Source organism: Kogia breviceps, chromosome 11 (genome assembly GCF_026419965.1).
Source record: "Kogia breviceps isolate mKogBre1 chromosome 11, mKogBre1 haplotype 1, whole genome shotgun sequence".
NCBI lineage: Eukaryota > Metazoa > Chordata > Mammalia > Artiodactyla > Physeteridae > Kogia > Kogia breviceps.
Window position 1 is genome coordinate 101,695,989 of NC_081320.1, and position 14,870 is coordinate 101,710,858.

The 14,870-nt window shown below is 49.2% G+C and overlaps 1 protein-coding gene across 4 annotated transcripts in view; it reads left to right on the forward strand.

The window, feature by feature from the left end:
- Positions 1-14,870, forward strand: part of EIPR1 (EARP complex and GARP complex interacting protein 1) — a 445,878-nt gene that overhangs the window by 197,031 nt on the left and 233,977 nt on the right. The window contains exon 10 of one of the 4 annotated variants that reach the window (XM_067008228.1): positions 434-1,240. The exons of 2 other annotated variants lie outside the window; for them this stretch is intronic. Coding sequence is in view for 1 of the 2 variants with exons in the window: in XM_067008232.1 (XP_066864333.1) it covers positions 434-437 (4 nt within the window). In the remaining variant the exon portion in view is untranslated. Of the gene's footprint in view, positions 1-433; positions 3,892-14,870 lie in introns of those variants that run through there. One more of the 4 variants, XM_067008232.1, reaches the window with a different exon arrangement.

Sequence of the window (14,870 nt, forward strand, 5' to 3'; positions counted from 1 at the left end):
AGCTCGTTCACCAAGTTTAGGCCTTGTTTATTCACCTCTTTTTCTTATGTGTGAGGACTTAGCTCTGGCTTACCTCCCCTTCCCAGCTCCCTCACTTCCAGTATTACTGTGTCACTATTTTTAGTTAAATCACTAATCAGTGTTTATATCATTCAACTGTGTAAATACTGCTCTCTGTAGAACCAAGACGTGCACTATGATTGCATCATTTTTTCTACTTGTAGTCTTTCAAATGAATATCCTTACTTTTTCCACATGCTTTATTGTATATTTTATCATAGTATTTAACTGTATAAGTATTGCACTCTGTAGAACCAAGTAGTGTACCATGATCATATTTTCTGTTGTAAAGTTTTGCTTTTCCTTGATTTAACAATTGCGTAATTTCCCCCTTGTTTCATTTTCTAAACAAATATCCCCTTCTTCTTTCCAGATGAGCCAGTGTAAAACTCCCAAGGCCTCTGCTCTCTCCGGCCCTTTCCCGGAGCCTTCTGTCTTTGGTACCACTTCTTGTTACCCTCGGACTTCTCTTCCCTGCCCTCCCGGACTGGATCTGTTTCTCTGAGCTCTTCCATGATTTATTCCCTTGTCTTACTGGATCACACTCTCCAGCCGCTTCCAGAGAAATGGTCCATTGAAGGTCAACCTTTTTCCTTTTTCTGCATCTCAAAGTACTGTGATTAGCATGCACCTTGGGTTGGTAGCTTGGGTCTGTGGAGAATTTCCATAGAATTTTTAATTAAGTGCTTGCCTTTAAAAAGTATGAACTGTTTTTGAGTTTTTAAATCCAAAATTGTTGTTAAGAAATCCCATCTCATTCTTATTTTCATTCTTTTGGCTGTGATAAAAACGAGATGAGAAACGGGGTCTCCCATTTTCTCTGAAATTCCTAAGATTTTTTTCTTTATTTCTGATGTTCTGATAATTAATTAATCAGTTAATCAATGAATTAATTTTATTGTAGACTTTCCAATCCTTGTGCTGGACACTCAGCTGGACCATTCTATCTCATGATTTATATTTTTTCAATATGTGAGATTTTCTTGAATTAATTTTTCCATAATAACTTCCACTTGATTTCTCTATCACCTTTTTGGGAAATGCCTTGGTTCCGTATTTAATCTCTTCAGTTAACTGCTTACGCCTCTAATGTGTTTTCACATAATTGCATCTTTTTGTCTTACTTTCTGAGAGATTTCTTCAATTTTATCTTTCAATCATTTATTAAAATTTCAAATTTTGCTATCTTTGTTTAATTTCTGTGATTTTTTTCTGTTCTCAAGTGTTCCTGGCCTTGTTTTGTAATACTGAAGACAGTAATTAAGATGTTTTTGAAGTTTTGTTCTGTTCTCTACATTGCATCTCCTTCCTTATGCTTTTTCTTTTTCTGTCTTTTGTGTTAGAGACTTCTCTTAATGTCTAGTAGGCCCTGTATTTATCTATCCATCTACCACCTCTTTCTCTATCATCTATGTATCTGTCGTGTATGCACATACGTACCTATGTATCTGTGTCCTATGTCTGTCTGTCTGTCCATCCACCCATCCGTCCATCCATCTATTTACCTACCTACTGATGTCCTGGAGCTCTGGGTGTGTGTGGTGGGGGGATGGTCATCCCATCCTGACAGGCTGAATGTTCTTGGGCTGCTCATTTCGTTAGGGGACAGCTCCATATCCATAGGTGGTGACTTTCTCTTCTGCGGAGTGTACCGCCTTTCTCCAGGGGACTGTGTGATGATCTGCCTGGAGGTATGTGGGGGAGGTTCCGGATGCCTAGCTCTTCTGTGTACAGACTGCCATCTCTCCAGCGCCAGCCCTGCAGCCTGCACCCCTGCCTTGTACATACTGCACCCACTTTTTGCCACGCGTTCCCATTACAATTCTGCAGAAAGTGAGAACCTGGGCTCCTAGCCAACGGTCAGTATCAAATTGCTGCCCCGGGATCAGGTGGGGGGGGGCGGCTCTCACCTGGGTTTGGTGCTCGGTCCCCTGCTGGAATCTTGCGCATCTCCCAGCCCCTGCAGGCGGAGCTGGGCTCCCTGGTGTCCTCTGCAGGTGCTTTGTTGTTTGTTGTGTGGCTCTGCGCCCCAGCCCGCGCTGGCCCACTCCTCACGCTGCCTGCCTGTCAAATGTCAGCTGAAATTGCTTGTCCCCCTTCCCATTTGCCTCTGAGGATTTACACCTCTCGAGTCCCTTAACATTTTGGAGGTGAGGTCACAGGAGGGAGAAGATATAAATTTATGTTCTTAGCCCTTTACATTTCGTAGAAGTCCAAATGCCTTCTTTCTGCAGAGAGGTTGTGAAATGATGGGGTTCACGGAAAGAGCTTATGGGAAATTGAGGACAGAACACCTTCAGGGATGAGGTTTGGAGGCTTAAGCTTTTATCTCCAACAGAAAAGTAAATCCTATCCTTAATCGGATACATACACGCATTAACATCGGCCCACAGATCCAGGCAAGGGGAAGCCAGCTGACCCCCAAAGAAATGAAATCGGGGTTAGAAACTGGAATGATTTCCCAGGGTTTGAGCTGAGTCACGTGACAGACACGGCGCTTCTCTTCGGTTCTGAGTCTCGTGCTGGCAGTCAAGGCGATTCTCCTCTGGGTGGTTGGTGAATGGGCACGAAGGGAGCTGGGGAGTCGTGTGGGACTTAGATGTACGACGCTGGATTTCTGAAGGAATGAAATCAGAGGGCGCCCCACTGCACAGTGAGCTTTGGCCATAGCTGGGGCTGCTGGTGAGACGCGGAGGATGCAGGACCCTGTGGCCGCCAGACCGCGGCGGGTCTCAGGCACTTTCTCTTTTAAAATTTTTACTGAAATCAATCGGTTATCGTTTTCATTACAAAACAGTAGGACCACAATACCGAAATATATAAAAAGCCAGAAGGGAGGAGGAAACCCTCACCTTGTGCTCCTGTCCTAACACCCTGTGAGCGTCTGCTTGCCGTCGTGCAGCTGGTTCCCTGCCCCCGTGGTCCCCCGGCCGTCCCCCTGAGTGTGGGCGTCCTGCCCTGCCCCCTGTGCCTCCAGGACGGCTTCTGTGTCTGCCGGGGCAGGGGAGACGCCCGCAGAGCCGGGTTGGGCCGGGTGCCTTCCTCTTCTCGCACACAGTGTTGGTGGACGGAGGCCGAGCTCCCTTTGGTTTCTCACAGAGGGTTCTGTGCAGCGGGGGTTTGGGGAGTCACGTGGGAAAGGATGTGAGGGCAGGGCAGGCGGAAGGGAAACCGGGATGAGTCCGATTCAGGGCAGGAGCCTGCAGTTGGAGGCAAGGTCGAACCGACCTGCCCGTGGAGGGGCAGTGGCGGGCCTGGGCGACGGGAAGGCTTCTGGGTCAGCCCCTCGGGAGGCTCAGACCGTGGTCACCCTCATGTGAGTTCTTGTTCGGCCGCCTTGTCCGGGGTCCTGGAGGTGTTCCGACGGGCTGGAAGTCCACTTCAGGCCGGACTGGAAGGGCGCGCTCAGCTTTTCCTGACGCGCAGGCACCTCCTCCGGTGTCAGAGTGTGGCCGAAGCCCCGGCGAGCTGGGGAAGATTTTCCTTCGGCCACAGGGCCTCTGGTGGCTATAGCTCACCGTCGGGACAGGCCACTGCCCTCGAGGCTCAAGCGGCCGCGCCCCACCTGGGAGGAATATGTGCATGTTCGGGGCGGAGGGCGGCGGCCCTGGCCCAGTGGGGTTTGGTCACGTGCCGTGGTTCAGCGCTTTGATTGGGCGATTCGCCTGCAAAGCGCGGCCAGGCGCCGCGAATGAAGAGTTTACGAGGGTGGCAGAGTTTGAGAAGGAATGAGTGGGGATGAGATCATTTCTTGGGGAAATTGAAGAAAAGGCACGTCTAGGACACCGAGCAATAGGGATTGGGAATTCCTCTCCCTCGTCCTGCAGGTCGGGGCAGCCGGGGGTTTATGCTGGCTGACGATGCGGCGCATGTGCCTGGAGGGACGGACCCTCGCTGCCCATGCCAGGACCTCCTCCTCGCCCCCCGCCCCAGCCCTACCGCTATGGCCTTGTTCTGCCCACCCACCCCCTGGGCTGGAGGATGGAGCCGGCTTCCCGGCGGTGTCCCGGCCTGAACCTCTGCTCCCATTCCACTGACCCCCTCCCCATGCCGGCCCGGATGACCTTCCCATAGGGACCGTCCCCTCCCGCCACATGGCGTGTCTCTGGAGGCGGCGGCTGCGGAGCCCGGGAGGCAGAGAGGGCACCTCACGTGTTCTCACCTTGTGTTGGCTGTTCTCCCGCCCTGTCCACTCCAGACCGATCCAAAGTCAGGTGTAGCCAATGCCATGTACACACGTTTGGTGGGAGCCGCCTCTTTTTCTTCCGGAACCATCGTTCCAAACGCTAATGAAGTTTAAGGAGCCCCTCAGTGAAGGATTTGGTTAAGAGTCCAAGTGAGGCGCCGGGCAGACTCCGCCCAGCAAAGCGACAGTCGTTTGGTGAACTTGATCAAAACCAATTTAAGTCTCTGGGCATATTGACCCGAGGGCCTAGAGCCAGTGGAGAAACGTTCATTCCAGGAAAGCTGGTAAATCTCGGCGGGAACCGGCAGGGTCGGTGGCATCTGAGCCTGAGTCCGTACCCACTGCCCTCCCCCAGCCTCTGCGCTCTCCCAGGCGGGCAGGGCAGGGGCCGGCGCCCTCTCCAGCTTCACGCCGGGGCCTTTCCCTGCGGGAGGAGCAGGCTGCGTCCTCACCTGCACCGCCCTGTGCTTCAGAAGCTCTGTAAGCATGGCTTAAGCACGGTTTCCTTGTTCACTGGATTGCAAAGAATATGAGTGCCCCAAAGCATGGTTTCTTAGGATACGGATGAGTTAAGCCCACTTCAGATGAATGCTGGGCACTTCACAGGGCATCGCAGAGGAGGTTAGGAGCCCACTGATTGGCGGTATTTGGTGAACGAACCAGCAAGGTCCGGGGTGTATTTTGTCGAGGAGCCTGACAGCCTGTATTTGCCCACTGGATGTATATGCACACATCTTCCTAAGCATCCATTTAACGGCAGTCTGGGAAGCGTCAGTGTTTTAATTAACTCCAGCCGGAGAAGGCCGTGCTGCAATTCTAAATCCCTTTGATTGATGCGGCTGCAATTAGGGCCCGGCTCCATCTCTGCACAGCGACGTGTGAGAGGGTCGAGGAGGAGACGTCGCTGGGCCTCCGCAGAGCCGGGCCTTCCTCCTGCTGCTGGAGATTCTGTGCATGTCCTTAGTCAGATGCTCGCGAATGAAGCAAGATGCCCCGGGTGTCTTATCCCACCGTTCCCCCACCCCAGATCAGGGAATGCATTCTCTTTGTTAGAATAAAAAGGAATTGCACGTTGTCCTTTGATTTTGTAGATGCTGTTTTGTTAAGAGGTTTTGAGGATTTGAAGTCTATTATGCTAAATCCAGTCGCTTTTTTCCCTCATCCTTATGAAATATATTGACAGGAGCGTCCTTATTTATAACTACCTTAAAAATAAACTGGTAAAAGCTATGTCTAAAATCTCCTCATTAAGATGACAGGAAGACTATAAGCCAGATTTCTGGAGACTTTATGCAGCTGCTGATACACGAGATAAAATTCTTCCCTTGAGAAGTGAGTTCAGCAAATCAGAATTCTTTAACCACCTAGTCTGAACTGCAGCAGTGTTGGGGAGCTGCGCAGACAAATACGGCACCGCCTGGACCTTCGGGGGCCACGGAGACACGCAGGTAAAGGACCCATTGTGCCCGAGGCATGGAGACATCTGACAGCGTGAGGAAGAGGGCGGAGTCCATTCTGAGTGGGAAACCGGAGGTGACAGGAGGAGTGATCTTCGAGTCGCTCTCTGAAGCTTGGCAAGAATTTCCATCAGGGAAGAACTGAGGCGAGGGGCGTCCGGGCTGAGCAGAGTCAGGGCTGAGAGAAGCTGCACGGTGTGTTTGGGTGACAGCCGTGTGGCCTGAGAAGGGATGGGGAGGGCAGTAGGCTGCAGAGGTGGGAGGGGATCACGTCACACCTGGCCTGCGAGGCCAATGTGGCTTTGGAACCTTGTCGTAGTTTTTGCTGCTGGTGGTGGGAACCACTGCAGGGGGTCAGGAGAACTGGTTTATATGACGTGAGCTGATCTATAGACAACCTTGTCCCCCCTGTAGAGCAGGGAGAGTGGAGGCAGTGGGGCCAGCCGAGAGAGTCACAGCTGCCCTCACAGGCGGTTGGGAGAGTCTAGCTTGGGTCGTTATCCTTGTTTCCCCAGGTCAGAGTGAGCGTGGCTCCTGGGAAGTAACCGGCTGGGCTGAGAAACAGGGTGAGAGATGATTCTTGGACAATCCGGTCTTAATATGGAGACCAGCCCCTCCTCTAAGCCCCCAGACTCAACTAAGGATAAAGACGTAGCCCTGGTTCTCAGGATTCAGAGTTCCAGCTCATAGGAGGGGGAGGCAGCGGTGACGGGGGATGGCAGCAGTGCTAGTTCTGAAAGCAGGTGGGGTGCTTGGCCCCTGCACAACCAGAGTGTCCTCCTGGGGTCTGGACAGGGTCCTTCTGGGGAGGGGGGGCCTCAAGGCCGTCCTCTTGTGATTTGCTAAGATGCAGAGCTGAGAGTGACGCTGTTTCTGAAGTGGAGATGATTAATTTTGTGTCAACCTGACTGGGCCATGGGTGCCGAGACATTTACTCAGACGTTATTCTGGGTGTGTCTGCAAGTGTTTCCGGACAAGGTTGACATTGATCAGAGGACTGAATAGAGCAGATGGCCCTCCCCAGGGTGCGGGCCTTGTCCAGTCCATTGAGAGCCTGGATCGAACCAAAAGCAGGAAGAAGGGAGAGTCTGTCCTCTCTGCCTGACTGCACCGACTGGGACATTGGTTTCCTCCTTTCTCTGGGCTCCGGCTTGGGCTGGAACTTACACCGTCGGCCCTCCTGGTTCTTAGACCTTTGGATTTGGGCTGGGACTTGTACCACTGGGTCTCCTGGGTCACCAGCTTGCCAACGGCAGAACTTGGACTTCTCAACCTCCATAATCACTTAGTCAATTCCGTATAGTAAGTCAGTCTCTGTCTATATTTACATCTCCTGTTGGTTCTGTTCCTCTGGAGAACCCAGACTAATACAGAAGTGTTAATTTCCTGTTTAAAATTTCTAATGACTTTACTATTTTTACATAAATAATAACACACATTATAAAAACAATCAAGTAACATAGATGAGAACAGAAATAAGAGCCAGAAACATTGCTTAATATCCTAAAATATTACTCTAAGGCTAAGAAAAATATTATGAAACATTCAATGAGAGAATGGAATTCTTATATTTTTAACTCTGCGTTTTAATTTTAGATATCATCAACTTCTGGCTATGAAAGAGGAGAGGATTAGCACTTCTACAGTTCTTGCCAAGCCCCCTCCTTCCCCCTCGGAGTTTTGTGTTTATAATGTTATTGCTTTAACATTGTTAAGGTTTCTACCATTTGCAGAATTTCCACAGTTGTTTAATATTATATTAAGAGAGGTGATAAGATCAGCAATATAAATAAGTAGGCTTTTATGAGCTTTTTAAACATTGTGAAGAAGGAATTTCATCCTCATTTTCAAAGAAATTGTTTTTTGTTTGTATTTTACTTTATTAAAAAAATGTATTTATTTATTTGTTTGGCTGTGTGGCGTCTTCAGCTGCGGCAGGCGGGATCTTAGTTCCCTGACCAGGGATCGAACCTGGGCCCCCTGCGTTGGGAGTGCAGAGCCTTAACCGCTGGACCACCAGGGAAGTCCCTGTATTTTACTTTTCATTTGAAAAGGTTTACTTCTTATGACTGAGTTTCAGGGGCAAGATTCACCTGTCAGCTAATAAACTTCATTTCATATTTGATTTGTGAATATAGGTCTCTATGATCTGATTATTATTATATTAAATATAGTTACATATATATATCTGTCCTTCAAAATCCTTTCCTATGTGTTTTGTATGTTTTCCTCAGATAATCGTGTAGGATCACTGACTTTTCCATTTTACTCTGATCGTTTCTTGGAGTGCAGGTTGCCCATAGTATCATAAGTACATCCACTCAAATTTTGGAGCCTTTCTAGCTAATGGGGGAGAAATAACATAAGCAAATGCTAACTTCGGCCATAATTGATCCCTAATAAAACTGCTGTTTGTACTGGACGTTACCAAAGGTCACAGATGGAATTCTACTTGTTAATCTTAACAAAGATACTAAAATCTGTGATAAAACACCTGTTAAGGACGTAATACGATTTTGGCAGATTATTTCTAAATCTCATAAGAGCCTTGCAGAGTCCAGATCTCGTTGCGCCACTCAGGAAAGTGTCCAGCTGCGCGTGACGCCCCGGTGACAGCGGCGTAAAGAAACCGGGCGGCCTTTCTCACAGAGGAAGACAGAGGTGGGTGCCGCATGGGGCTGCAGCTGCTGGGCCATGTCCTCCTGGGACCGGGGTGTTCCCGTCCTTATGTTTTCTTTATTCTCACGCTTGTGGCCTCCTGGTCTCCTCGGCCAGCTTGGCTGTGTTCTAGGTGTCAGTACGTTATCTGTAGCTTTTTATGAAGACTAAGTGATTCAGACGAGCGATTTGAGGTTCAGAGAGCTGAAATACCGCTCTCCGAATCACAGAGGTGGAAGGCTGTAGGGCCACCGTTGATACCAGATTCGTTGGGTTTCCGAGTGCATGCTCTCTGCTCCACCTGCCTGACCCCGAGGAGCACGTGGGGGCCTTGGGCTCCAATTGCACGAGAAGAGCAGAGGCTGCAGGGTGCTTGCGAAGGGCTTCACGGTTCACCCGTGCCCGGCGGGCATTTTTCCTCTTCTGCCGTCTCGTTAATCTTCTCACGTGCTCTTGGGCTGTTTAAGGATGGGAGGAGAGAGTGAAGAGTAGAGACTCTTCTGTGGTTGAGATTTGCTCGGAGAGGATGCCAGCCGGTGGGGTGGAGTGGGGGCGTGGGGGGGGCGGCCCGGTGGACCACGCGCCCCAGTCCTCTGGGCTTCTCCGAGGGCAGCATCGCGGATCGGGGGGGGGGCGTGGTCACAGTCTTTCTCAGGGGATTGTCGGAGCCCTGTGTCCTGCCGCTCAGCTGTGCTGCGAGTCGGGCTGCGGCCTGGAGTCGGGGTGGCTGTGATCGCAGAGCGTCTCCTGCGTCCTGGGTTCCCGGCCTGCGTGGAGCAGCCGCACGCCCCCGAGGCGTGTCGCCTCGCCTGTGCCACGCGGTGCATTCGTCAGGGTTCTCCAGAGACACGGAACCAGAGGAGTGTGCTTCGGTGTGCCCCGTGTGTCTAGAGAGGAGATTTGCTGTAAGGAATTGGCTCGCAGGACGGAGGCCGAGAAGCCTCGCGATTGGCTGCTCTCGAGCCGCAGACCCAGGCGCGCCGACGCTGTGAATCCTAACCCAGGGTCGGGGGAGGACCAGCCTCCGCCCAAGCAGTCAGACAGACAGACAGACAGACAGAGAATTCAGCCTTCTTCCAGCTCTGTGTTCGATTCACGCCCTCAACGGGCTGCATGTCGCCACCCGCGTTGGGGAGGGCGGGTCTTTACTCAGTCTGCAGGGTCAAATGCTAATGCTTTCCAGAAACACCCTCACAGAACACCCCAAAATAATGTTAAGCCAGATATCTGGGCTCCCTGTGGCCCGGTCACGTTGGCAAAAAATTAACCATCACACATGGATTGGGCCTCTGGTTACATTGCCAGTGGGTTATTTGCAGCCCTGATCCGTCAGTCACCATTCACATTATAGCACATTTTGAACTCAATTTTCCCATTAAAAAAACGGATACAAATAATTACTTAAAGTCCTTTAAAATTACTCTATTTTTGAACGTTTCCAGCGTATAGATTCTCAGGACGTTAATCTTCTGCTGTCAATTACGTCTACACAAGAAACACAAAGCAAGATGACAAGAAGACGTAAAAGTAAGCCAGCGTGGGGTAGACCTGAGGACGCTGCGCGCTCCCAGGCTGAAAGGGACCAGGCGGGTGCGGACTTTCTGGAGAAGGCGCTGGCAATCCACACGGGCTCCTTGGCGCCAGCTGATTGGTGCCATAAGGAAAGGACAGTGCCAGGTGTTCTAATTTTTCAAGACACAGAAACATTTTCTTTGTGTCGAATAATTATTTTTTTTAAATGTTGGGTCCCTTAAAAAATGCCATGTGGTTTGAGAAACCACCTCTGTGCATGGGACACAGCTCAAGGGCCCCGGCTGGATACCGCTGTTCTAGAGCAGAAAGGATGGAATTCAGGTCTCTAGAGTGTTGGGCTTCACTTGATTTCATGCTTATTTTTGTACCTTAGGCAAGTGACTCTACCTCTGTGATTTCAGTTTTCTCAGACAGAAGATGAAGCTACGTATTGCGTTAGACTGAAGATCTTCACTATTCCATATTCCATCCTGTTCCGAGGCAATTAAAACCCAGCACGTCCCAAACTGAGCCCACCACTTCTCCTCAAACCCACTCGTCTTTCTGTCTCCTCCTCCTTGAAGAATCCCACCCCTGTCCACTCGGGCACCGAGGCCGTCCTCAATGCCAGCATCACCTAAGTGCAGAATATTATCTTCCTTCACTTCCAAAATAAACCAGGAGTCTTGTTAATTCCAGATTCTCGAAATCTCTTGAATCCACCCTTTTCTCTCTAAATCCACTGACATTCCTTCAATTAAAGGCTTCATTATTTGTTTACGGGTTATTTATACTGCCTTCCAATCAGCGTCCTCGCCTCTGCTTTCCAGCGCATCCATCCTCCTGTTGCCACAGTGATCCTTCCAACGTACACATTGGACCAGAAACCATTTCAAAATTCTGATCACAGAATTCTTCTCGAGGCAAAGTTGTATTCTTAGCACCTAACATAGTTATTCATGATGTTCAAGGGCATATGATGGATGAGTGAATAAATGAATAAAATAATTCTTTGCTAAATCTCATATTTTATGTACGAAAAATATATAACCCACCTCTGGACATTGATTCAGTTGTCGGCTCAAGACATTGATGGCATTTAGGGTTGGATCAGAGAATATTTTGAATTTCTTATTACATTTTTGTTTCAGCTAAGCATTCAGGCCGAATTTGTGTGGCTAAATGTTCAACCCTTGAAAAATAAAAGTTTTGTCACTGCACACAATCAAGTTAAAAAGTAAACGAATGTATATATTCATGGTGTAATCTATATATTTTTTGTTGTTGTTGTTGTTGTTTTTTTGTTTTGTTTTTTTGCGGTATGCGGGCCTCTCACTGTTGTGGCCTCTCCCGTTGCGGAGCACAGGCTCCGGACGCGCAGGCTCAGCGGCCATGGCTCACGGGCTTAGTTGCTCCGCGGCACGTGGGATCTTCCCGGACCGGGGCACGAACCCGCGTCCCCTGCATCGGCAGGCGGATTCTCAACCACTGCGCCACCAGGGAAGCCCTGTAATCTATATTTTGACCATGTGCTTGTCTCATGAAACTCTAGGTGTATCCTTCTTTGTACAAAATCTGAATTCCTTAATAGATGGATACAAATCAGAGTGGTTTTTGTTTTATTTAAATTTGGAAATTAGTAGCTTGTTATTGGAATTTTTTACAATGAAATTCCTTGTTGTATGAACAATGCGTCCTTAATTTCGCTCTTTGGGGTAATTGATGCACTGATTTTCTGGAAGAGGCGTCAGGCGTGTGTTTTCCACAAAGCCCCGGTGTTCTCACCTTGTGGAAGAACTTGCAGTGGCTGCCCTTCCACAGCATCTTTCTGATTCTTCTCAGGCCAACTTGTAAGTGAAATGGGGATTCAAGCGTTTATTGCTAATTCCAGTTTTCACTCACTGGCGAGCGCACTTCCTCATAATGGCCACCCTTAATGCTTCTAAGTGTCATCGAGAGTGTGCAGTGAAGCCCTCAGAATTAACCACTCATACTAATTACAGGTTCCGCTGATGAATTCTTTTACCTTTGACCTGGGAAGGAAAGCCATAAATTCACATCCATGAATGGGGAAGGAAGTTGAGGGCTGCAGGGGCTCTGGGTCCCTTATTTATTTATTTTCGCAGCGCTTTCGGGTTCTGCAAACACAATCTCTCGTCAGGATTATTCTCAGGTTATTTGTCTGGAATCCAGAGGAAGGTGACTTTGTGTATTTTGTGGACTTACATGCCATTTCTACAAGCTAATCTCTCTTTAAAAATGGATAAAATAGATGTGTTAAACCAGAAAGGAAATATTGGCTTTGGCTCCCTTTGTAATCCAGGTTGATTAAGGAGAGCATTGTTGGAAAAGGGCCGGACTTTATTCTGAAAGGAAAACAGTGAGAGTCGTGATGGTCTGTATCATGGGAGTGAACACAGAGCAGGGCAGGAAGGATGCCCCATCTCGTGCTCGGGACCCGCAGAGGAGGGAGAGGGGCCGGGCGTGGCAGGAGCAGCGCCCCATGTGCCTCCGGGGATTTAGGTCCTGCCCCGCCCGGCCAGTGACAAGTCAGGTGACCCCGCGCAGGTGAGTTAACCTCTGGGAGTCTTGGTTCCTCAGCTGTGAAGCGGGGGCTCCTGTGAGACTCCCGTGAGATAATGGATGGCTGTGAAATGGCTTTGAAAACTGAAAGCATTGCGAAAATGTCAGGAATTACCATTGTTTTTTATTACTTTGTACTTTTAAAAACACACCCATGTCTGTGACAGCCTCACTGTGTGCTCCCCCTTTCTGAGCCCGACCTTTGTGGCATTTGTCCAGCCATAAAGAGCATCGCATGACTCTCCAGGTGAGCCTCGTAGGACCAGGTGACATAGTCAGTGTTTCTACTGATGTCAGCACGAAGGGGAAGCCCAGGGATGATTCTCTGTCAGAAGCCGTTGTGCTGTGTGTGTTCCCTTCTTTAAATTATACCTTGGAAAATTTTATTGTACAGTCTACAGTCTGTCAGCTTGGAATACAAGCTTCCACTATTTTAGTGACAGCAGGGAACCACAGATGTGAATCCATCGTTTATTATGTTACAACCAGGAGACCTGTGGCCCAGAGAGGCTAGGTGACTGATCCGAGGGTACAGAGCAAGCAGGTGATATGACAGACTCCCGAACTTTTGTGAAGGTTCTTCAAAGGTCTGTTACACAGTTTGATTCCAAGAAATAATAATCAACTCTGTATAACTTAAAGAGGAAATTCATTAAAGTGAGGTAGGGGACCCACAAAACCGCCAGGAGGCTTGTGAACCAGCAGACTCCAAGGGGTATCTGGAGATCCAATGGCTGGATCAGTCAGACTGGGATGCTGTTTGCTGCACTGAATAAATCCCGAGTATCCTTCTCTCCAGGTTCATAGGGCCAAGAAGGAATATCCAATCTATGAGCCTAGGTCACTGCTTGAAACCTGGCTGCCAGGGACGGGGCAGGTGGCTCTCCCCCACCAGCTCTGGAGGTGGGCATACCTATGTATATTAATGCCCAATTCTATTTTTACATAATTATTATGCAATTCTATAGTTGTGCATATTTTACACAATTATATAATCAATATACATTAATTGGGCATTAATATATTAAATTTGGGAATATTACCCAAAGGAGAGAAGATTCGATGTTGAAAAGCAAAAAAAGGGGCTTCCCTGGTGGCGCAGTGGTTAAGAATCCACCTGCCAATGCAGGGGACACGGGTTCGATCCCTGGTCCGGGAAGATCCCACAGCCGCGGAGCAAGTAAGCCTGTGTGCCACAACTACTGAGCCTGCGCTCTAGAGCCCACGAGCCACAACTACTGAGCCCACTTACCACAACTACTGAAGCCTGTGCGCCTAGAGCCCGTGCTCTGCAACAAGAGAAGTCACTGCAATGAGAAGCCCACGCACCACAACGAAGAGTAGCCCCCGCTCGTCGCAACTAGAGAGAGCCTGCGCGCAGGAACGGAGACCCAACACAGCCAAATATAAATACACACACACACACACACACACACACACATATACATTTATATATATAAAAGAAAAGCAAAAAAAAAAAAAAAGAGGAACAGAACACATCCATCAAAGTTCACCTTTTTGTATGTGCAAGAACTGTTTCCCCTCCTGCCTTATACATTTCCACTACACCACCCTTCAGACAGCCATGTGTATCCTTGTCCTCATCTGTTTCGGCATCTGCGCTGCCTGAGCTGGGGGTGTCTGTTCTTCTCCTAGCTCAGAGCCCCCTGTAATATCTTCAACTCAGGACAAAATTGTAAGGGTAACCACAACCAATGCATCTTATGCAAAATAAAAGGAGAAAGAGTGTACAAGGCACTTACCTCATGGTTCATGATAAATCCACATCCCTCAGAGTCTTTGAGTTCTTTATTCTTTTTTTTTTTTTTTTTTTTTTTTTTTTTTTTTTTTTTTTTTTGCGTCATGCGGGCCTCTCACTGTTGTGGCCTCTCCCGTTGCGGAGCACAGGCTCCGGACACGCAGGCTCAGCGGCCATGGCTCACGGGCCCAGCCGCTCCGCGGCACGTGGGATCCTCCCGGACCGGGGCACGAACCCGTGTCCCCCGCATCGGCAGGCGGACTCCCAACCACTGCGCCACCAGGGAAGCCCAAGTTCCTTATTCTTGTGTATTCTACTCATTCCAAGACATTTCTGGGACTTTAGCTTTTTAATGGGGACCAGCAGGAGCTCATGTTTCGAGAACCACTGGCTCCTCGAGCGAGTTCCCTGGATGCAGAGTCTGCCGACTGTACCCAGAACCGCACGTTCATCCAGACCCCGGAGTGTGTACTTCCCACCTTTGTTGACATCGTCTGTGTGCAAGTCCACAGACACTGCTGAGCTCTTGTCCATAAAAGTCGACAAGTTTTACAGTTAGGTTTTCATTTCAAAACCTCTGCTCCCGGTCTGAGCCTGTGTTGGTTCTCCAGCGGGGCGGTGAGAATGCACTTGCGCTGCAGATCTGTAGTCAGGG